Below are 24,885 nucleotides of genomic sequence, written 5' to 3'. Positions count from 1 at the left end.
CATACACTACTAAGTTTGTACCCAAGGAACATTCCTGCTAAGTTTTATCAAGATTGGTCACCCGGTTTTTATTTCTTTTCCTACATACACACATACGCCTTACTTTCTACTTTATAGTATAGATAGCCTAAAATTACACATAAAAAACAAAACAAAAAAGAAAATAACACTTATCATGAAAGCGGCAACAATTCTGAAGTCCAGCCTTATTACAACACTTCTATTCAATGATACTTTCATGAAACCTGTGTGGAACCTGGACATAATTCTCAAAAACGGCTCTCACGATTTTTTAACTTTTGAAAGGTGACTTATATAGTTGGGAAAAGAATTATTAGCTCGTTGACCACTCTGTCAAAACACTTGTCTGACCGTTATAATTTTTTAGAGTATAAAAAGATAAGTTTGGCTAGTGAACGTACTATATGTCTCCGCACTCACTCAAGTTTAATTTTAATAAATGAATGTTCAGGAATATTCTGCGCAACGTCTTCTCAGTCTAGATCTAAAGGTCTGTCATTGGAATATTATAAAGTCAAGTAGATCTATACATTTGCTTAGCTAGGGTTCTTTCTCTAGGGGGAAGAGGGAGAATAGGAATGTGTAAAAAAAAAAATGTACATGTTTTTAATCTAACATGAATTAATTAACAAGTGAACAATTAGGTTTCTAAAAATTGCATATTGGAGGAATTGTCTCTTTCTAAAACGTATTTCTCAATGTTTTTCTTCTTTCTTTTTCCCTACGAAACATAATTAGAGTTGGGGGGGGGGGGTATTTACCGTACTGTCTTAGTGTTCTCAAGCTTCTGGTTTTTCTAAAGCTCCTCCTAGAAGATGAAACGGTGTCAATTTATTTTTTAATACATTACTTCTTATGACTTTGTTTTAGCTTCATTAATACTCAAACATGGATTGACAATGACAATGTAAACACACAAGATTTAATTTAAAGAAACAAACAAATTAGACACAATTGTAAAAAAAATATTTTGTAAAATGTTCTACATGCTTTGGACATTCCTTCAGAGATGAAGATAATCTACTTTTTAGTCTAAGCCTCCCGCAGGACGACGGGGGCTGGCAGCGAGAAGAGTATGAACCCCGGACCATCGAGATGACCGATTGACATTCCAGCGCGCATACCGCACGACCAAGTGGCCACTGTTTGGTCAACCCAGTACTATATTCAGGAGAAGCTTTTCTTCCCAGTCTATGGTGTAAGAAAGGCAATAAAAAAAAAGGGAACGGGGCGAGTTGAGGGTCTTGAATGAAACACCCGACTCTAAATCTTTGACCAAACTAGCCTACTTATTGAACTATATACATTTATGGCTTTCCATCGGAGAAGAACTCATTGACCATTAGTGACAACAGAAGACATAAAACAGAAGCCCTTGACTACTCACTAGACACCCGCGCAACAATCGTAATCATCTCCCCCTGTCGATGGTTAAGTGCTGATGTGAGGCTATTTCTACCGTTTGTTTATTGGGGTAGAACTTTGCCGCTTTAAATACAAAAGAAATATTTGCAACCGTGTGCAGCCGTGTTGCTTGGAATGTAGCTGGTTTAAGTGTTAGCCTTTGGTTGGTGGTTTTGTTGAGTGTATTTGTGAGCCGCATAGTTTAGTTTGTTGACGTGGTTCCGTTTATCGGTTGAAGGTTGTGTCTGGTTCTCTCAGGAAGGTTGTGTCTGGTTCTCTCAGCAAGGTTGTGTTTGTTTCTGTCTATCCGATGAATGTTGTCTTTTGTTCTGTCTATATGAGGAAGGTTATCTTTGGCTCTGATCTTATCTTATAAATTACGGACGTTTCTTCAAAAAGAAGATAATTACGTCCTACGCTTATCCATGTATTAGTCTATTCAGGCGAGGTATTTATTATAGACCTTAACTCTGTTAAGTCATTGGTTTTACTGACTGATTCAGGCAACCCGTCCTAAATTTAACGAATATCCGGTAACTACTGCCTGTTAGATTGAGAAGTTGCATATACATAAATACATTAAAAAGAAAACAACAACAACAATTATCATGTTTCTACGGGACTCGAATTATTGTTATAACTCTTTTGCTCCTGTGCCTTCCCTAAACTGCCGCCCTTATAATTATTGTTATAACTCACTTGCTCCTGTGCCTTCCCTAAACTGCCGCCCTTGACTCGCTAAACAAAGTTATCGTCTCGTCCATTGTGTTTGTTATTCACATGACGCACTGTTAGCATGCAGTTCATACATGTACATACACAATGGTGAGTCGGGCTGATAGCGTTAAAGTCTCGCCTTTGGAGCGTCATTGGCACGACTTATGCTTAGAGAAATGTTCCTCTTCTTGCTTGTGAATCAGTAGGATACTACTGAACGTAAGGTTTTAAATTTAGATATGCATCTCATAAGTGGTTACCTCCCCTGGGTTTATAAGACGTCCATTAAATTTGTATTGATCCCTATCGGCAGTTTGCAATAAGAAATGCGCTCCCTTTGATCAACATCTTGTTTAGAATGTTAACGCACACTGCTATTCCCTTCTCCATGTTGCGCCCCTGCTCTCTATTTCCTTCTCCATACACACACACACACACACACACTCTCTCTCTCACACACACACACACTCTTTCTCTCTCTCATTCACGCACACACACACTCCCTCTCTCTTTCTCAAGCACACACACACTCATTTACTCACGCTTTTTGTAAACCTGATTTTATTTTTAACACTTGCTGGTTTGATTTTATCCAATTTGATCTGGACCTTCCCTTGTTTCATCTCTTAACTCTCCACCCCCTCCGTTCAACAACACACATACATCCCTCTCTCCTATGCGCCCTCCCCATCCCCGCGCGCCTCTCCGCACCCGTTTCATGGCACAGAGCTCAATCGTTTTTCAATCATTGCCTCAGCGTCACAATATTGACAAACATACCACGTGACATAAGAAGGCACGAGCTGAAAATGAGCCAAGACTGGCACGTGAAGTGGAAGTGTGTGTGTCTGTGTGTGTGTCTACATGTGTGGAGGAGGTCTGTGCGCATGCGTGTGGAGAAGGAGTCGGAGAGTGAGGCGTTGAATCGAGTGGTTGGGAGAGTAAGTGCTTCAAGGGGCTTGTGGAGAGAATGGGATCAAGTGATTTGAGTCAAATGACTGAGACGAATGGGTTATGGTGGAATGGCTCTACCTAGACTGGAGGAGAATGGATTAAGGTAAATGACTTGATGTCACTGACGTGTAAGATGACTGAATGTCAAACTCAATGTGTGACATGGAGAGAATCAAATGTCACATGAAGGAATCTCTTAAGTCTTAGGTGAATCAAACTCAAAATTAAAGTTATAATAATTCATGTAGCATCAGATTTAATATCAATCTTTGCACCAGACTAAATTATGATTATCTTACCATCATATTTAATCCCAATATAAGCACCAGACAAATCTTAGCACCCGATTCAACACAAGTCTTAGCACCAAATTTAACACCAATCTTAGAACCAGACCTAGCAAGAATCTCACCTGCTAACATAGCATCTGATTTAATACCAAGGATAAGAGATAGTATGTACTTAGTACTAGACTTTATGCTAAACTTATCACTAGAATTAGTACCAAAAGTTATCTATAAACTTATTAACTAATTGCTAAATACGACTAATTTACTTATGGATAATAACGATTATTATTATTATTATTATTACTATTATGTTAGAAATGAACGAGTAGTCATTCTCTGGCGCTGCCAGGGTCGAGTTTCGCTAAAGAAAAACAAAATTCATCGTAGTCCCTTTAACAGTTTCCACTGAGGAATTTTCTGGTGATGTGGCAGGTCTGCAGCAGTATCGCTGAGAAAAGAATTACCAGGTCTTTGGCCACACGGGGAAAATTGTAGATCGACCGTTACAATTTGTCAGAGTGAAAAAAGAAGATACATTTAAATTTCGCTAGAGAACTAGATCTAGGTGTAGATCCAAATCATGCATCGGTTTTGAAAGGACTATTGCATGCGTTTACATGAAAGGACTATTGCGTGGGTTCTTGAAAGGACTATCGCGGAATATCGCATTCGGGAATTTCCGAGTTTAAGATATTATTAATTTAAGACTTTAATAAATTAATGTCCAGGAATATTTTGCAAATCGTCTTCGAAGTCTAGATTATAAAGGCCTATCATTGGAATATCATAAAGTGTAGTAGATCTATACATTCAATAAATCAGGATTCTGTCTCAAGGGGAAGGGTGGGGGGATGAGGCGGGGTAAAAATAAATGTCCCGTGGTTTTGTGTTTATTCTAAAATTCATTAGTTATTAAGAGAAAAACAATCGCTATAGAATTTGTAGGTATAGGTTAAAAAAAAAAATAAAAAATAAATAAATAAATAAATATTTATTTATGACAAACAAGATTTACATGTTGGTATGGAGAGTATGCGCGTGTTTCTGACGTAATCTTCAGCATATTAGAGCGGATAATTTGGTTGTGTAGGCTGAAGAGTTTCTGATGAAACCACGCGGTAGTCTGTCGTAATTTAAGCTAATAAATACTGGTGTGAAAGTCGAAGAGGGACAGACTAGCAAGAGACGTAACAAAGAGTTAATGTCATTTCATTTGTGTTGCTACATATAATAACAACTGACCTCACAGACACCTTCAAGGCCCTTAACATTCCTTGTAACATCTTCGTTGCCTGTCAGAGGGCGGTACTGCTGCAGACCTGCCACATCACCAGAAAATTCCTCAGTGGAAACTGTTAAAGGGACTACGATGAATTTTGTTTCTTTTTAGCGAAACTCGACCCTGGCAGCGCCAGAGAATGACTACTCGTTCGTTTCTAACATAATAATAATAATAATAATCTACTTTCAAGTTGAATCTGTAAATTTATAAATAAAAGTTAGATTGAATTTTGTTCAAAATCTTGTTTGTGTTTTTTTTTCAAGTTCTACATGAAGATTTCTAAATCTGTGAAGTTGTACTAGCAAACAAATAGCCCAGAATTAACGCATGTACAATAAACGAACATTTCAGATCATGTCGGATGTAAAAAAATGTCCTTTCTTTATGTCCTTCCAACTAGTTCAACTTGTACAATTGGTCAAACAAACTCACGAAACTCGCCCACATCTGATTCTTTGAATTACTCGCTAGAGTCTGTGTGTTTCTACCAGAGGACATGCTCGGCATACTTTGATGGCTAAGCCGTTGCTGTGAGAACTAAATCGAAAGCCAGACATTTTAACATTTTGGACCAATGCCAACCGTGACCTAAGATAATAATGATATGTCCTCCTGACGTCTGGAAACTTTTAACTGTCAAATATCAACAGAAGGAAGACTACATTTAGGTAGCAGCTGTGACACTTTCAACAACTGTGCTCACTGACTCAAACGTAAATGACAACCAAAAACAAGTGAGAGAGAGAGAGAGAGAGAGAAAGAGAGAGAGAGAAAGAGAGAGAGAAAGAGAGAGAAAGAGAGAGAGAGAAAGAGAGAGAGAAAGAGAGAGAGAGAAAGAGAGAGAGAAAGAGAGAGAGAAAGAGAGAGAGAAAGAGAGAGAGAAAGAGAGAGAGAAAGAGAGACAGAGAGAGAGAGAGAAAGAGAGAGAGAAAGAGAGAGAGAAAGAGAGAGAGAAAGAGAGAGAAAGAGAGAGAGAAAGAGAGAGAGAAAGAGAGAGAAAGAGAGAGAGAAAGAGAGAGGGAGAGAGAAAGAGAGAGAGAAAGAGAGAGAGATAAAGAGAGAGAACGAAAGAAAAAGAGAGAGAGAGAGAAAGAGAGAGAGAGAGAAAAAGAGAAAGAGCGAAATAAAGTGATCGAGAAAGAGAGAGAGAGAGGGAGAGAGAAGACAAGAAAAGCATCAAAGAAAAACAAGGAAATGCAAACACTACCAATTCCATTACGCTCAAACATGAATTTGTTGGTGTGGTAGAAACCTGGGTCTCATCAGTCTTAGCTCCCCACCAAGGAGATGGATGAGAACCTCTAATACCACGAAGTTACTCTCTAACACAGGGAAAGGCTTCGAGCGATAACCCTGAGGAAAGATCAGGATCCGGTGAGCAATTGCCACCTACCGTTCATTTGGGCACATCAGCTGAGTGGAAAGGATATGTGGGGGGATGGGGACATCGTTAGAACCATTGCTAAAGCCCAAATGTTCATTCCATTTCTTTGAGATAATCCACACAGTCGTTGCAAGACTGAAGGAGGTCATAGATGAGCTTCTGTAGAAAACGTTTCCCTGAGATTTAAAAGTTCCCTACTTTTAGCATTCTCTCTCCTGATAACATTTTCTAGCTAGAATATACTTGTTTTATCTTTAAGCAGTCGGAAGTATCCGCCAACTTTAGCGTCATCTTTAGTCCGGTATTCTCCCATTACTTTAATAGTTTAAAAACGAAGCACTCTATAAAAGTAAAAAAAAAACAAACTATTAGTGAAATGAGATGCTAAGGAGAAATAACAGTTGACTTTAGAACACAACGACCATACACTTAGTATTCTATGAACAGCAAAGGCCATAAAAGAGATATAGATTCGTATTGTTTATGGAGTGAGTGTGTGTTTCTATGGTAACCGTTAGAATCTTGTTGGTGGCGGATGATCAATGATGCAAGGCAAGCGTCACTGTCGTAATATGTCTTGTGTTTGCAAGACAACTCCAGAATGCCAGAGTGAAAAGACGCGTTTTTGTTTTGTAGTGAGTTTGAATTTGTTCAAATATTTTAAAAATAATACTAATGTCTACTACATATGTTTCATTTAAATTTGTTTATATAGTAGTAAAAGTTATAGATAGTATTGATCACAAAGAATTTGTTTAAGTAATTTCAAGTTAAAATCTAATACGCAGACAGCGGTTTAAGTTGATGTTACTAGTCAACGACTGTCAACAACATATTGCAAACATTAAAAACCTACCCGACGCAAAAAAAAAAAAAAAAAGCAATATTAACCTAGCAGAAAGAACACTCCAAGGTTAAATAGTATTTATAATATAATAGTTCTACACTTTAAATTGTGCGATAGTCCTTTCAAGAACGATGCATGATAAGGATCAAGATCTAGTTCTCTAGCTACCCAATGAAAAGATTGAACAAGAGTTCAAAGAAGTTTCAATTGCTTTTCTAGTTTTAAAGTTCTAGACGTAATCGACGGACGGACGGACGGACAGACAGACCACTCAGAACTAACAGCTATCCCCCTTTCTTTGACCCCTAAAATGAGACAAGATACTTTACAAATATCGACCGATGATAGTCAGAGATGACAGAGAAAAAAAGGGAAAAAATAGGTCTAGTGATAAGGTTTGTCTACAGTAGCGAATGAAACATAGACTTTACTCCCCTAGATACAGCCAACTACTTTCTTCATTCGGTATCTTCTTACTTCATCTCCAAGTCTAATCTACCCTTTAAGATACTACATACATTAAAAGATAAAAATAATACTATCAGTACTTTATACATATACAACAAGTATCGTAGAAAAAAAATCAAACAGGCAGACAGACAGAGGAGATTAATGGTCCAGTCTGAAAGAGTCCAGTCTGGTCATCTATGATCTCGAAAATATTTCATCCTTGTTGTACTTAATTAGTGGACGTGGCCCTCGGGGTAGTGGTTTGATACACAGCTTCTTTTTTTTTTTTCATAGAACGGTCACGCACTGTACATAAGTAAAAAAAAAATGGGTTAAGGTCTCATTGGCTTTTTCGTTCAGGCTGCTTCACTTCCAACATCTCTCAAGGCTTATCTTGTGAACTGGTCCCTATGAATTTAAAATTGAAATGTCCACGTATGGATGTGTGCAACTTGCAGGTTCTAGTGTTTCTTGAAGCATAGGAGGCTAGCTTCAAGAGTTGTCAACTATGGCTATGAAACGATGATAAACTCCAGTTCTCTATAAAATACTCCTAATGAGTCTTCTAACAGTGTCGGATAAGTCCAACACCTGGCAGGAGTCTGACACGTCCAGCGCCTGGAATGAGTCCAGCTAATAAAGTGCAACATTAAAATAAATAAATAATATATTCCTCTTTCACACCTTGTGGTCTATAGGGCAGATGATGTAAAGATAATCTGTTTCTGAGGCCTACGGTTAACGAGGGTGTCATGTGGCCAGCACAACGACCAACCGTCTTTACTTTTCCACAACTAATGTCAGAGGCGCTAAAAGATCCAGAAATAAAAAAAAATGCCAGTCTTCACCAGGATTCAAACCCGGGACCCTCGGTTCGGAAGCCAAGCGCTTTACTGCTCAGCCACCGCGCCTCCAACATTAAAATGGTGTAATCATTTAATGATTAAAAACAAACTATTGAAAACAAAATAGGAAGGATACAGAATGACACAAAATTTAAATGAAAAGCTAAGAGTTTCAAAGTTTGAAGATGACCTCGTGTGCCTTAAAGAAGAATCCATTTTGTCCTTTTTTTTTTTTACAGTTTTGCATTCGTATCGCTATCCTGGTGAGCTAATCACCACTTATGGTAATTTGGAGATTATAGGTCATTATTTCGTCACGTTCGCCAAGCCTTCCTCAACATGAAAACATTCCTTTCAAAGTCGACATTATCCGTGCCAAGTTGCTAAGTTATATTTCTATATGTATATCTGTATTGTTTTCACTAGTAGTGTAGTAAACAGTGGTTCAGGGCCGGGATCGGCAACCTGCGGCTCGCGAGCCACATGCGGCTCTTTGGATGTGAAGCTGCGGCTCTTTAGTTCCATAAGCAAATATTATTTATTTTATCGAAACATTTAAAAAAAAAATAGTTCTGAATCTTTTCACCACATTCCTCCCCCATTGCACGCGTTGTCACTGCTGTCAGTCCGTCGGAAGCTCTTGAATGACGCCGTCATCAGATGGTTTTAATTCGTTTTGACGCAAGACGAATTGGCATCTAAACCACATGCTTTGACTGTGACGTATAGTTTGTTGTTTCAAGTAAATGAGTTAGAAGTGAATGATCTCCTGGAAGGTAGAAACAATCTACAAGTAATGCTATTCTGGTAAACTTTGCGTACCACTAGAAATTGCACAAAAAAGGCATACTGTCTACAGATGATGAGTATGTCAAAGACTGCTTCCTAAGTGCATCTAAAAAACTGTTTCGTGATTTCAAAAACAAGAGAAATCTTGAAAAAAAAATCAAACATTAGCCACTATCCGCTGAAGGTGGAAGGTATTCAATTTTCTTCTGCCTTATCACTTGCTATAGATTATTCTTGCGACATTAAGACACGGCACAAGTTGCCCATTTTGTCAGATATATGTCTTCTTAAAGTCCAAAAGAAGAACTTCTAGGATTGCTACCGCTCTCATGACAAACTAGAGGGGACGATAGAGCGAAAGCTAAGCGAAAATACCTTGAAGACAATAAGATCGATTTAGATAAAATCATTCCAATAGCAACTGGTAGAGCCAGAAGTATGACAGGAAAATAGGGCCAACAACGATTCGTCAGAGCAAAATAAACCAAGAAATTCTTACGTTTCACTGAATAATGCACCAAGAAGCGCTTTGTGCCTTAACGATTCCAACCGAAATAGATGAGGTCATGAATTTGGTAATAAAGATTATTAACAGCATCTTGTCAAAAGCACTCTACCACTTAAACTTAAACGAAATGGGCTGAAATCTAAAACTGCAAGGAAAGGGAAACCCAGCCTATGTTTTGGTATAAGAATTGGTTTGTTTTGAAGAAAAAAATAAAATTCTTTTTGCCGAAGATAATCAGAGCGTCAATTATTTCATTTTGAATGTCTAAAGCAGTTTCGCGATAACATCAGTGCAACTTTAGACAAAAATTACTTCAGCACAGTTATAAAAAAAAATGAAGGATGAATTTCTTGACAGATTTGAGCAGCTCAAAACCAACAAAACTATTCTAGTATTCTTGGTACACAATCTCAACACAAATAGTAACGAAATCCACATTGATCCATATTTGCAATTAATACTGGATCTCTAGACATGCAATAGATCCATTTAAAAAGTAAAGCATTGTCGGGTGGAAAATTGACAGAGTTGAAAATCAAGTTGGAAGTGTTGGAGGTCCAGAAATGTATACTGTAGCTCTATACCTTACTTCTATACTGCTCTATACCTTACTTCTATACTGTAGCTCTATACTCTACCTCTATTCCTTACCTCTATACCTTACCTCAATACTGCTCTATACCTTACTTCTATACTGCTCTATAATCTACCTCTATACCTTACCTTTATACTTTTTCTTTATATCTTATCTCTACACTGGACCTCTACACTGTACATCGATACCTTACCACTATATTTTTACTGCACATAGTTACAGTTGCGTGCGTGTAAAGCCTTTCACACATTTGGGAATTTGCTTCATTATCACCTAGAGCTCGCTAAGACTCTCCATCTGAGTACATGTAATTCTATTCTTCAATCATCAATTTGATGCAAACAAGTTACTTTTAATATGAGATCAACAGCGAATATTTGTACCGGTCTATAGAACTAGACTTTACTAGACAGATATACAACTTTGTCTTACTGTAAGTACATGTAATAGAAAAGATAGAACAAGGTATTCTTCCATCGAATAGCTTGGCAGTTTGTCATAACTTACTAATTGCTTAACTCAGTAAAAATTAAATGCAGTTTTACTTATTGAAGATTTTCGTTGAATAGAGAAAGATCTATAAATAGCTAGATTATAGTGAATCCCGTTTACAGAATTCGGCAGTATCGATAAAACAATGTTTTTAAATAACCATATCATACTTTCTGTGCACTTCTAGAGAGCACTGTCGGATCATATTCACAATCTCCTTTGCTTTAAGAACATAATATATTTTAATAATTTTATTTGCAACATTTTTCAATATGGCGTAATTGAGTTTGTTTCTTTATTTATATTTTTATTTTTATTTATTTTTTTTATCATTAAAAAATCTTGTCCATCATCTTTTTTTTCATTTCCTTCTATAAATCGCCACCACATTTCTTATCATCGCTTTCTCTTCTTTGTCTCTTACTATCGGTGTCTCATTGCTTAAAAAACTTTAAACAGAATCTTAAAACATTAAATAGCTAACATAGAACAGATTTTTAAAAGTAGTTATATACCCTTTTCAGACCTTTCAGATTACTGTGATGAAATTTTAGTGGGAAAATTCCAAATAGCACTAGAGCTTACTTTCAAACAAAGCAAACAAAAAAAAAAAAACAACAACAAAACATAAATGCAAAAATACACTTATGTAAAGATTCTAAACTTTAGATTTTATTACGTTGAAGTTTGTTTTTTGTTTCCGCAGAAGGTAGAAATGTAAGAAATATCTGGACCCATTTGGTAAACATAAGCGTTCTCATCGCCGCCCCTGACAACAACATTGTCTTGTAACGCAAGTCACACTTCTTCAAACGAGGCAGGCAAGGGCTGGAATAGAATTGTTCGTCAGGAATCCCAAATGATTGCCGGCTCTCTCGGGGTGGCCACCCACTACAAACCATCTTCAGCCTCCCCTTGAATGACTGAAGTTTTTTTCTGGAAAGCTCGAATGGACTATTACGAAACGTCTGGACATTTCTTTTTCTCTGGGGCATGCTTTTTCGGTCTGGTGATTGGGCATATTGCTATTGCTATAGATTGCCGTATATACAGTATAAACTGTATGTTTTTTTTAGGTTTTGTGTAAGTCCTTATGGAGTCCGTTAAAATAAAACAAATAACGAGCTTTTTCCATTTCGAGAAGCAACTAAAATATTAGGTTCTAAACTCTTTGCTTTAATAGGATCACAAAAGAAAAATACTCACTAAGGCAAGCTTCATTGAAGATGTGTACTTCTACCTGAAGATGTCACTGATGAATAATAGATCAAATATCACATTGAAATCTCGTAGATTTCCATATGTGGAGGCTGATCCATAAAATGCGAGCTGTTTAGTGTCTCCGGTATACAGAATATGAAAGTAGGATTAGCGAAGTGTTCTAATAGTCCATAACAATTTAGTTGTGCACTTTTCTTCAATGTAGAACACAATTTCTAAGCGCTTGCTCTTATAGGACAAACCAATTTATACAAAGTATATATGAACTCAATTTGTCTATCTGGATTTATTTTTATAGAGAAAAAAAGGGAAATAAACTTTGCAATATTGACAAACTGTCGTAAGTATGCCTGCTTGCTGTGCACTAAATCAGACCCTGTTTATTATAACCTTTTCACTGATATGTATATACGAGAAAAAGATGCAGTTAATCTAAAAATCCAGCTTCAAATTTTTCATACAGAAGTGTTTAAGTGTTTTAAAAAAATCATATATCCATTCGAAACAGTTAATGTCGTAACCAGGAACTAAAATTGTAGATTCTTAAAGTTCAGTTTGGAATCTCACATTCTAGGTGACAGTTCATCTCGAAGTTTGACGTGTAGTTGAACTTATAGCTCATGCTAAGTTTATCTCACATTTCGTGTTACACAGGGGCGTAGCTAAGAATTTTCCATGGTTTGGGGGCCAGGGGGGGCTTGACCTTTTTGGGGGCCTCTGCATTTTGCATAACATTTAATTTTTAATTTAAAAAAGCCCACATTTGGGGGCCCCTCTCATGTGGAGGCCAGGGGGGATTTTCAAATTCTCCTCCTCCCCCGACCCTAGCTACGCCACTGGTGTTACAGTTCATCTTACATTTCATCTGCTTTTACAATTTGTCTATAGTTTATCTTACACATCATCAAATGGTTAATCTTTTAATTCATTATACAGTGTATCTTACATTTTATCTGGAAGCTTATCTTACAATTCGTCTTGCAGTTTATCATCTGTTTAGAAAATGTACAAACAATTATTGTAAATCTGTTTAATCCCATTATATATTCGGAATGCGAAGCCTTTTCGTTGAATTTAATCATAAATGCACATTTAATTAAAAAAAAATTTTTGTTTGTTTGTGGACATCTGTAATACAAGAATTCTCGCCCAAACCGTTTTGTTCGTTTTTGGTCATTTAGCGCTGGACCCACTTCTTGCTACGAAGTTAAAGTCGTTGATCCATCCAGGAAGAAGATAATGTAAAACAGCTTAGAGAAAAGTCAATTGTGACTTGGGGAATATTGACATACTCCTGACACCGTCTTCCTGGGAAGTTATTTAAGGATGACTTGGAAGGATCTATCATTGACCTATTCCATTAAATCTAAACTGATTTGAGATAAGTATAATCCTAAAAGTGGATTTCCTGTCACTCTAATAGTGCGAATATACTGCTTTGCTTGTGTGTCCTCTATTACAATTAATTGTTTTAGTAGAGATCATTCTTTTCAAATTACTACTTTATAGTTTTTAGTCACACACATTGATTTTTGGTTTAAGTATATTAATATTTTAAAAGTTGTTTGTGAATGTAAATGCCAGTGTTTTTCTTAAGTTTTACTTGAGGCTTCTCTCAAAGCCTAAAAAATAACGGTCGCAATCCCCCTCTCATTAGCCAATGAAGATCTGGACTGTAGACTTATAAACTACTAGATCAGACTTTCGTCTTTTTATTTACATACATACACTCTTATTGCATATAGCTATTAATGATGCTTGTTAGAATTTCTAGAATTGTGATGCATAACATTTCTGCTTTTAGTTTTGTTGAATTTTATATGTTAGGCCTACTAGATATTATTTCTGTACTAGGAAATAACTCTTTATACATGTAGAATGTTCAGCTGTCTGCAAATTTTTATCGGCCCCCGAAAGGAGAAACGACGCTATTAGTTTTGTGTGGAATATCTGTCCGTCCGTCCGTCCGTCTCGTTTAGATCTCGTAAACTAGAGAAGATAGTGAAAATCCGACATCATAATATTTTAGACCATTCAAAGTTCTGATGCAACGGCTACTTTTTTTCTTTTCTGAAAGCTAAAAGTCTAATTTTTTAAATCACTTATGCAAGCAGTTTTTTTCATAAAAATACACCACTTTTACAACCATTCACTATTAATAGCAACAAACCCGGAAGGCTCTTTAGTAGGGGAGATAACATTGTTCCATATGTTAAACACATTTATGCAAATGTTTTTAGATTTTATGTCAAAATTTATTTTTTTTTTTTTTACATTTGTATTGCTAAGTTCTGTCATACTAACTATTATATTTACAAACAAAAAAAAATGTTTATATTATTTAAAAGAGAATACATCTATTTAGAGTGCATATAAGTTGGACATAATTTAAAACAACAATTAATAAGTAGTTTTTCATATTATCGCGTGTACTGCGAAATTACATAGGGATACAGAACACTTAACTAAAGGAATTTTTTTTCACGGAAATGAATCAATCTTGGGGATTTAAATAAGAGATTGACCCTTTACAAAACAATTAGATCAATTAGATATATATTTATATCCATGTGGGAAGCGTGGTCAAGAAGCCAAGTGCGCTTGAACTTGGCTTGGCTTGGCTACCTAGAAGGGGGCTCGAGGTTCAACACCCGACTCAGGCAGAGTTGTGTTTACTGAGCACCAAAAGGCAGCATGGAAAACCAACTCCTAGATACCCACTCCAACTGGTCCACAAATGAGATTGGACCAAAAAGCGCTCTGAGCATGCTATAAGCATGAAAGTAGCGCTATATAAAAGCTATAATAATAATACAAGACATCAGTTAGGCCAGGTTCACATCTAACTACACATTCAGTTACACCTATCCTTTGGTCTGCTGGACCGCTAGGGCACCACACAGGATCTGTCAACTTTCTTTCTCCTTTCATTTTTCTGTCATTTGTCTTTGATAGAATCTCATTCTGATGTTATTTCTGAAAATATTGAAACCTGTCTTTTTACCTTCCTGGGTGGACCACTTCGGGGGCCGATTTTGAGTTTGTGTTTCCACACTAACTGTCTTTGTAACCTTGTTGTTGTAAATTCTAGAATTTAAAAATGAGACCTATAGATAGATTATGGAAATAAGCGCTTATTATTAAATGCGGCTCAACTCGTTGATACATAACTAATAAGGATGCTTGTCTCGTGAGAATATCTTTTCATCTATTCATGTGTCGTTAAAGTTTAAGTTCATCCTTGTATTAGGTCCCTCTATTGTTCTTATCTTAATTCTTACTACATCGGGCATCAATTTTATGGGGGACAATTTAGTAAGTTGGATTTAATACTAAATGAAAATGTGGAGTATTGCAGAAGACGTGTTTTATTACAATACCTCTATCCAAGTCAGAACTTCATGGAACCTTCAGAAACCTGCATGTCTTTAATAATTTATTTTTTGGTTGTCTTCATTGTGAGAATAGATTTTTTTCTTTTATATCGCGCATTTGTTTATGTTTATAACATGCTCAGTTTGCTGTGGTCCAATCAGTGTGGGGGAGGGGGGGAGGTATATGGAAGAAGGTTTCAGTGTTGCCTTTAGTCGCTCAGTAAACGCAGCTCTTCTCAAGTCGGGATTGGAACTCGAGCCCCCTTTGTTAGGTGACCAAGACGTAAACGTGGAGAACTAATGGAAGACAATGTTACTGTAAGTCAATGTCAATACACACTCTTTACAAGTCTTTAGTGTTACACTGGCTGTTACTGTACAGCCAATGTCAATACACACTCTTTACAAGTCTTTAGTGTTACACAGGCTGTTACTGTATAGCCAATTGCAATACACACTCTTTACAAGTCTTTAGTGTTACACTGGCTGTTACTGTACAGTCAATGGCAATACACACTCTTTACAAGTCTTTAGTGTTACACAGGCTGTTACTGTACAGCCAATGTCAATACACTCTTTACAAGTCTTTAGTTTTACACTGGCTGTTACTGTACAGTGAATGTCAATACACACTCTTTACAAGTCTTTAGTGTTACACAGGCTGTTACTGTACAGTCAATGTCAATACACACTCTTTACAAGTCTTTAGTGTTACACAGGCTGTTACTGTACAGTCAATGGCAATACACACTCTTAACAAGTCTTTAACACTGGTTTCAGATATATAAGATAAATATTTATCAACGAATTAATTATAAATTAATTATTAGTTTAAGCCAGTAGGTAATAGAAGGTTGTTATAGTAGAAAACTGGAATTAAGCGCTCCAATGTTTCTAATGGCATACGCCTCAAAATAGCCTCTGACAACCAGTCCATATCCTGGCCTTCCCGTGTGCCTCATATATAGGGTCCGGCGGAACTGTTATCACTGACAGAAAAAGGGGCAAAGGCGAGCGACTGGCGCCTAAACCAGTAAGCTTCAGGCAGGAGGCACTCCTTAGCCTCGGCTGCAGAGGCGTAGTGAGCAAAACGTGCGCCCGGGTCAAGGTACATTATTGGCGCCCTCCCCCCCCCCATTTTCCATGAAAATCACAAAGAAATATAGGCTACGTGTGGCGCCTCCCTGAGGGTAGCGCCCGGGGCATCGTGTCCCCTTTCTCCCTCACTACGACTCTGCTAGGCTTGCTATCTAAGGAGAAGGAGAAGGAGAACTCAAACTTGCGCTTCAGTACAGCTATAACCAAACATGGGAAAGTCTTCGGGAGTCAACCCTCAAGAAAAAACTGGAGCCGGCAACCATAAGACAGCTTGCAGATCTGTGTAACACCCTGGCTGTGTCGGCGACATCGCTCTAATCATAGCAAATGCTCATTTCTGTGAGGTGATTCATATTCTCTTAGCGACTGAAGGAGGCCATTGAATTTACCCCTCACTTTTAAAATAACCATACGATAAAATGTGTGACACCATTAAATCTCTGTCTACATAAGAATTGATGATTGCAGTGTTGCGAGCGCCAAGACTGTGTCAATGTTTACATTAATTATAGAGTCTATACAACTCTGGGTAATGACTTGTGAAAGTTTTTTTTTTTTAAATCTATCAACACTTATCGAGTTCTGCCACCACTGTAACATTATATTAATGGCTAGAAAATTAACTTGATAGCTACGAGAAGCGTGACAATGAAACAAGAAAGAAGTTATTTGCAGCGAGTTGACAACGTTATGCGATGGCCTGTTGAACTAGTTGCTTTTAATGAAAATGTTATCCATGTAAGCAGCAGCATATGTAGGGCGCCGCAGAGACCTGGTTGGGAAAATTTAGAATGTCACTTGTCATCCGAGTGTTACGTTGTCATTAGGTATGACGTCAGATGAATTGATTTTCAACTTATTTTAAAAGTGAAGGGAAGAGTTTCCATGTTCAGTGGTTTAAAGTCTGGGAGATTTAACCAAGATTCTGAGTGTTTTATCGTTCAGCACTACACATTCATTTTCAACTGTTTACTTCCTAGCTGATTGTAACAAACCTGAACGGTTAAAGAAAGACTCGAGAGAATTGGTTTGTCAAACTACCAAGAATGAATGTATTTAACAAAAACCTTTTATATCACATAAAGTGACATATAATTACCCATTGACCTAAATACGAGTCGACTAGAGTGACCATAGAGATCCGACACAGGTAATAAGTACATCTTGAAGTCTTTTTTTTTACAAAGCTAGTATCAACTCTCTGTCTGTCTGTGTGGCCAAAAGTTTGTACACGTTATCTCTCCGACACGCAATCTCGGATCAACCTGAAATTTTGCACTGCTATTTCTTTTACCTGACGACACAGGAATCAAGAAAAAATTAACGTATTAGTTAATTAAAAATTGGTAATAAATTACTTTGAAAAAGAAATAGTACTTGACTGAAATAGTGGCATAAGCTGAATTAGTCCCCTTTATATTAGGCTGCCGTCTGAGGCTTCAAAAGAGAAATACAGAAAGATTAAAGTACATAGTGGGAAAAAATGTGGGAGATATGGAGAAAGGGAGTGACCGAAACAAAGAGATAACGAAAATGTAAAGTAAGTAGAGAGAATACGTAAGAGAGTAAGTGTAATAGTGTAACACAGAGAAGGAGAAAGATAGAGTGAGCAAGGTATCCTAGAAACTGATTATTGTTTACACTTTGTGACGTAATGAACACGTGAAAAAGAGTCTTGATATATTTTATACATAGCCTTTTGTTTTAATTGTCACAAATTTATTTTCAAAGTTTCAAAAAAAAAGATACAAATGTATTCTTCAAGTACTATTTGTCTCACCAGTTTGCTGTTTGTTGTCTCGCTTGTATTTTGGTTGGAAGGCGCCTCGTCCTTTCAATTCAAAAGTTTCCCATTTTTCTATCCCAACACAACAGTTACTAAGTTTTTAGCGATATTTACATTTTAATATTACTCTGAAATTATTTTCATTCTGGCCTTTTATTCGTCATTACCTTTTTTTTTTTTTTTGCACACTAGGACAAAAAAACAACAACTTATTTTCAATTATCCCAAATTTAGATATTTTTTAAAAGTTTATTGCACTCAGGGATCTTATATCTTACTAATATCTTACATAATTATAATAATAGTTGGTCCATCGTGGTTCGATGATGACCACTTTGTCATCCAGGGGGCTGAAGGCTTTTGCACTGGGATTTTGTGCCTCCTCATGTGGCTGGTGAGACCTATGTGAGCCCGGAATGTTCGGCTGCACACTGGGCAGGTTATTCCAGCTGGAGCTAGTGTCATTGGCTTTGCTTCTTTTTTTTTCTCTAGCGCTTTTCTTCTGCTAGCGCTGTTCTCTTGTCCTCAGCAATTTGTGCGCCAGTTTTCACAGCGCGTCATGTGCCTCTATATCCCAGGTGGCTGGGTCAAGGTTGAAGACATAGAAGCTTTGAGGGTGTCCGTAGAGCGTTTTCTTTGTCCACCAATCCTGCTGCAGTCCCAGCGAAATGGAAGACCGCCGCATGCCTAAACGACTCACGCATGACTAATTAAGGAAAGAAAAGCGCTCACAAGGGGGACATCTTACATATATGTTGCATATAATTGCATCTTACATTTCTGTTACTTATGATTACATATTGAATCTATGTTACTTATAATTACATTTTACATCTATCTTGTACTTATACATCTGTTACTTATACTTAAATCTAACATTTATGTCCGTTATACTTTATGATTCACTCATTTATAGTCGTTGTTCCAGTTCCAGTTATTTATGTTAATGTCTATGATAAGAAAATTGTTGTCCCTTGTGTAAATGTATGCTTCTAGAAGCTGATTCTCCATCCCTATCATGTCATGTTTTAATATTTAGTATCCCATTATCCATTTCAGAAACAAGACCAACAACCCTTCTCTGCAATGAAAGTTTGTCACTGCAAGCCACTTTCAGCTGAAAAATGACTGCCTTTCACAAGCTGAAGCGACTTGTCATCATGCTGCCTTCGTTGGTCGCCCTGGTGATGGTGTCCACCTCGAAAGCAGCCAAGGTCCTGGAACCGGTCATGATCTCCGCCCTTCTCCCGCACGCCAAACATTACCAGTTCACGCATCAAAAGATAGCCCCTGCCATAGAAATAGCCATTGACAAAGTAAGTCAAGCCTTGGATGGTAAAATTAAATACACCGGAAGTGTTGTGAAATCAAAGTTGAAATATTTTATTATCAACTATATATTCAATAAGTTATTTACCGTTTTTAATCCTCAAATTTCAAAATTTGCATTTCTTTGATTGCCAGTAAGACATTATATGACACAAATAGAATATCCTTTAATTACAGGCCTATCTTTTCTCTGATGTCTTTCCATAGCATTCTCTAGAAAAACATTTGTTTAATTGACAGGTGAAGGCTCCAGGTGGGCCTCTGCATGGTCACAACGTCACAATTTTATACGGGAATTCCGAATGTTCCAGCAGCCATTCTATGAACGAGGCTATCAACTTATTTGTGAACAAAAAAACTCACATTTTCCTAGGTCCGACCTGTGCCTTCGCTGTAGCTCCATTGGTCAGGCAAGCCAAGTAAGTCAGCAAAAAAATATACGATTTGTGTGTGTGTCGTGGGTGATGTGTGTGCATGTGTGTATATAAGTATATGTTGTGTGTCTTGTGTGTATGTGTATGTGTGTAGTATATATATATATATAAATGTTTGGTTTGTACGTGTGTGGCGTGTGCATGGCTGTATATAGAGGGTGTGTGTGGGTGAAGGGTGTGAGTGTGCGCAGTGTAGGGTGTACAAATACGTATTTACACATAGTTCTCCCCTTCAACTGACCGATATTGAATGCGAACAGAAACTAGGACGTGATTCATTTAGAACAGAGTAGCGCTAGAAAACAAGAACTCACACTTACATCCTCGATATTCGTAACATACAGACTTAATTCCCTTTATTTGTCATATGTTTTGAATAACAAATTGAGTACCATCCAACAGATATAGTATTATCTCTTCCGAGTGTCTATCGAGTTAATAGACAAATACAAAACAGGATTACACAGAGGCGGCCCCGTCGATGTTCCTTCAAAGTTAAACATAATTTACATCCTGATCCAAACCTCCCGCTGGACGACGGGGGATGGTAGTGAGCAGGGTATGAACCCGGGACCGTCGAGATAATCAGTCTCAAAAGACTATCCCAAAAATTTAATCAACGGTATTAGATTTATCTGAAGTTCTCTTTTTCTCTCACTATATATACAAACATCCGGAACAATGTATTGTAAATGCTTAAAACTATTGCGATGTTTCGGAAGGAAAATTAAAGGTGAATCAGATTTTCAATAGGTTTCAGTCTTTTTATTCGATGTTAACATGACTGACAGACAGAAATAAAAATATATAATAATAATATATAGAGTCTATCGATAGGCTATGTAGGCTTTTTTATTTTACATAAATCTAAATGACATGTACATTATTTCAAATTTATATTTTAGATCTAGATCTAGTAGATATAGATCTTAAGAGTTCTAAACCACAAGGTTAGTTTAGGTAGATCTACCTCCTCATTCTAGTTCCATTTGAATGAAAATGCCAATAGCTCTGTTGGTAACTGTGCTGGGAGATCGAGCAGACGTTGCCGAAGTACAAGCTTGATGCCTTGTTCTTTTCTTTTTTTTTTTTCAAGTACAAATCAATACCAAAAGATTATCTAAAATCGCTCGTCTGACATATTGTACATATCCGGTAGTTGTCATGCCGTAATGTGTAATATATCTCTTTATCAATAATAGGTTATTAGTTTGTTATTATTAAATTATCAGCAATGCCTGGTCGTGTGGTTAGCACGCTGGACTGATTATCTCAACGGTCCCGAGTTCATACCCTGCTCGCTGCCATCCCCCGTCGTCCAGCAAGAGATTGGGATAAGGAAGTAAATTATCTTTAACTTTTGAAGGAGCATCCGAAACATGTAAAATATTTTACAGAAAAAAAAAAAAATTTTGTTTGCAACGCCAAATGAATCTTTGAAACATAATAGTTTTGACAATCAAAACAAAATCACATCTTGAATATTCCTAACAAATAGGCGGAGACAGAGATCCGACTCCGACGGGGGCCGCATCTGAGTGTGTTTGTTCACACATCTCTTTTGGTAATTTTGTTAAAAAATTAAATTCCTTTTTTTTTAAATTTTGAATGTGTTTAACATTTCTTAGATTTTGGAATGTCCCGGTTGTGTCGCCAACATCAACAGAGGCGTTTCATAAAGAACATGATGAATACAGTATGCTGACCATGGTTGGATATAATAGCGTACAGCTCGCTGACTCAATCTATAAATTGGTAAGTGCTTCATCTTACTAAGCAGGTTTGTTTTGTGGGAACAAAAACGCTAACTCTTAAAAGTAACGCTTATTTATCTTAACATATGTTTTAAAAAAAAAAGTTGATATTAATTGATAGTAATTGTGTTGGTCAGTGACGTCGGTAGGGTTAATGTCATCCGGTATAGAAAGTGAATGTTTTTATTCAAATCCAACTATACCTTACCGAAATCATTTTGTTTTCGCAACAAAAGAAAGTTTTTGTTTTTTCTGTACACAGGGTCGTCCAGGGTACATCCCTCGCACCCACCACTACAACCCAGCTTGTTGGTTACTGGTATTCCAAGTTCTACTGCTTTCATTAACTAGACAACAAAATTTTAATTTTTCTTTCAATTTTTTGGTATTTTAAATTTAAAAAAAATACCTCCCCCCTCCCCCAACCTTTCCAAGCATTTCCCCAAATGTAAAAATTGAGGAAGTAAGGTCCAGAAAGAAAAAAAGAAATGTAATCAAATATAGAATTGGATGGAGTGGGATGTCGATTCCTGCTGACCACAGCCTTCTTTTGTCTCCTTGTATTTTGCTGATAGACAGTGGCGTAGCTGTGGTGATGGGATGGGGGGCGGGAATTTGAAAATCCTCCCGGGCTCCTACTTGATGGGGGCCCCGAAATGACTGTTTTAATTTTTTTTCACGTGAAATATTGAATAGTTCCCCTTTATCTCGTGTCATAATGTCAAAATGCAGGGGCGCGTAAAAAGGTCAAGCCCCCGATCACCCAAAATGATGGCAAAGTCGTAGTTACGCCACTGGTGATAGGACAGGTATCATACAGATTTTGGCGGATGACATTATAAGGCTTGTTTTTGTGGTACCCAGAACACTCCACAGCAGTCATGCTCATTTTCCCCACGGTCTGTGGCAGATCTTCGTAACATTTCTCTTTAATACCAAACGTGCCTGTGTGTGCTTATGTGATTATAAGCTACAATTTGCTTTGTTAATTTTATTTTCCCTTCCAATTTTTTTTGTTTTCCAGATAAAGCTCTTCAGTTGGACGAAAATGAAAATGTTGTACGAACCAAACGGCGACAAAACCATGCCCAGTCTTTGCCACTTCGTGATCGACTGTATTGACAAGTATTTGAACGACGAGTATAAACAGATGCCGTACTTCAAGTTTGAACAGACCAGTGCCATGCTAGCCGACATGGAGAAAGAGATAGGTACAGACAACGCAGGTAAGTGATACCTTCCAGATGCTGTCTAGCGGTTCTCAATCAGTGGGAAAGTAATTGAGCTTGAATTCTAGGTGAAGGACTATGGAAAAGGGTTTGGTAATGGCAAGTGTTTTTTAAATGAGATACAAATTTACATTTGTATATTTACGGATTCATTGGAAATAGATAAAAATTAGGCGTAAATGAAACGTTTATTTTAAAAGATTTTTTGTTAAAGAAGTCTATTTAAGGAGTAAATGTCGTGTAAAAAGGTTGAGAATCGCTGATGCAGTCTCTATTTAGATCTCACGTCAGTTCATACTCACACTCCATGCTTCACTTCAGCTCAGGACTTTAATGCAGTGTCATACACGACCAACAGACACAACCAGCAAGCATATCATCAGAGAGATATTGGGACACTTACACATATGGATTCAGTCGCTGTGGTAAACAGAAACATGCGCAGACATGGACAAACGCATACACACGCATACACACGCATACACACGCATACACACGCATACAAACAAACAAACAAACAGGAAAACACACTGACACAGACTCACTCAAGTTCACTAATATGAATGGTTTAGATTCGAGTGCTGACAGACAAACATGCACAAAACGACGCACACATTTCCCAGTCCAAGACGTTGATGTGATGATATAAATGACATGCCAATAAATCCACAAACTTGCAGGTCTACAGTTGCACAATCACAATTACTAATTAACATATGAAAATTTAAAAAGTCACAAAGGTATCGATACTCTCGATTTTCATTATATCAAACTTATTTTTTCCTTTTATATTGATTGTTTTATTACATTCAAAAAATTTTTTTACTTGTTTGTGTGGGCGCTCGTCATGTAATTTTGTTTTATAAAAAAAAACATTCACAATTATTTTCTTCATCAATCCACCCCTGAGAATAATAGCCTGCGCATTTTTTTTAGGACATTAAAATCTATAAAATCAATACATTTACATTCAAATACGACAGAACATTTATTTATGTTAATAATGTGGGTCTCTACCTATTTTGTGGTGATAAAAATAAGGATTTGAGAGCAGAAAGTGAGAAGCCATGCCCATTACGAGATATAGAAAGTAAATCTATACAATTTAATGGCCTATTTGACACTCAAATGATAGAATTAGACACATAGTTAGTATAGAGACGCACCTTAGTTAACGTACTTTGAACGCCTCTAACTCAGAAGATTGTATAATAATCTCACAAACTGTGCAGACTCAAACACAACATTAAAAACTATCTTTAAATTATTTTTATACAATGCATGTGCGTAAAAAAACAATTGTCTTATCGGATTGAGCGGTAATTGTCGGCCTCGCTTACATGTGCACAACAAAGAAGTGAAAAGAATGGAGGCTTAGAGGAGCGCTTAACACGTACTGGAAAATCAAAAGGTTATAGAACAATTATCTATTAGTGACATATTTCATTCTTAATAAACAGCTCTTTTGTGTGTGTGTGTGTATGTGTGTGTGTGTGTGTCACATTACTCACACATTTGGGCTATTAGTTTTCTTAATAAACCAATTTCTATAAGTCTCGACGAAGGCCAAGTTGTGAGTTTACTGTTGTCAAGCCACAACTAAAAATACAGCGTCTACAACAATATACCAGTGAAAAGAGAAGGGGGATACAATAAAACAGCCCCCCCCCCCTCCTCTATGTATCCCGCGTCACCCTTATAAATAATGACGAGCCTTTCAAAAGTATTAACATAGCACCCACGCAAATGAAGCTTCTAAGAAATTATAAGTCTATAAGACACTAGTTAAAACGCCAACAGTAAATTGTTACGATTCTTGGCAACAGAAAGAGAATTCTTCGTTTCCCTCTGGTTTCTGTTCGCTAACTTGTATTTAGCGTGGTTACATATTTCTTCCATTCAAGTTTGTTATTTTTGTCTTTCTCCCATCATCCCCCCTCTCTCTGATCAGCTGGCCGAAACAATATTACGGGGCGGCAAAACTCCAAAGGCAATTACACGTTTTGTTTTTTTTTGTCGTCAGTGTTTTCGCCACAAATTGGTAATCATCTTTTGATACCCTGAGGCCGAGGTGGGGGGGGG

General features: G+C 37.1%; 1 protein-coding gene across 3 annotated transcripts in view; it reads left to right on the top strand.

Annotated features, from left to right (window-relative positions):
- Positions 1-24,885, top strand: part of LOC106071376 (atrial natriuretic peptide receptor 1-like) — a 595,276-nt gene that overhangs the window by 156,932 nt on the left and 413,459 nt on the right. For all 3 annotated transcript variants that reach the window (XM_056027445.1, XM_056027444.1, XM_056027446.1), the window contains exons 3-6: positions 19,117-19,373; positions 19,627-19,805; positions 21,449-21,575; positions 22,599-22,800. In XM_056027445.1, coding sequence (XP_055883420.1) covers positions 19,182-19,373; positions 19,627-19,805; positions 21,449-21,575; positions 22,599-22,800 — 700 coding nt within the window. In that variant the 5' untranslated portion in view covers positions 19,117-19,181. The remainder of the gene's footprint in view (positions 1-19,116; positions 19,374-19,626; positions 19,806-21,448; positions 21,576-22,598; positions 22,801-24,885) is intronic.

The sequence above is a fragment of the Biomphalaria glabrata genome, chromosome 4 (genome assembly GCF_947242115.1).
Source record: "Biomphalaria glabrata chromosome 4, xgBioGlab47.1, whole genome shotgun sequence".
Taxonomy (NCBI): Eukaryota; Metazoa; Mollusca; class Gastropoda; family Planorbidae; genus Biomphalaria; species Biomphalaria glabrata.
This window is presented reverse-complemented; position numbering and strand designations above follow the sequence as displayed.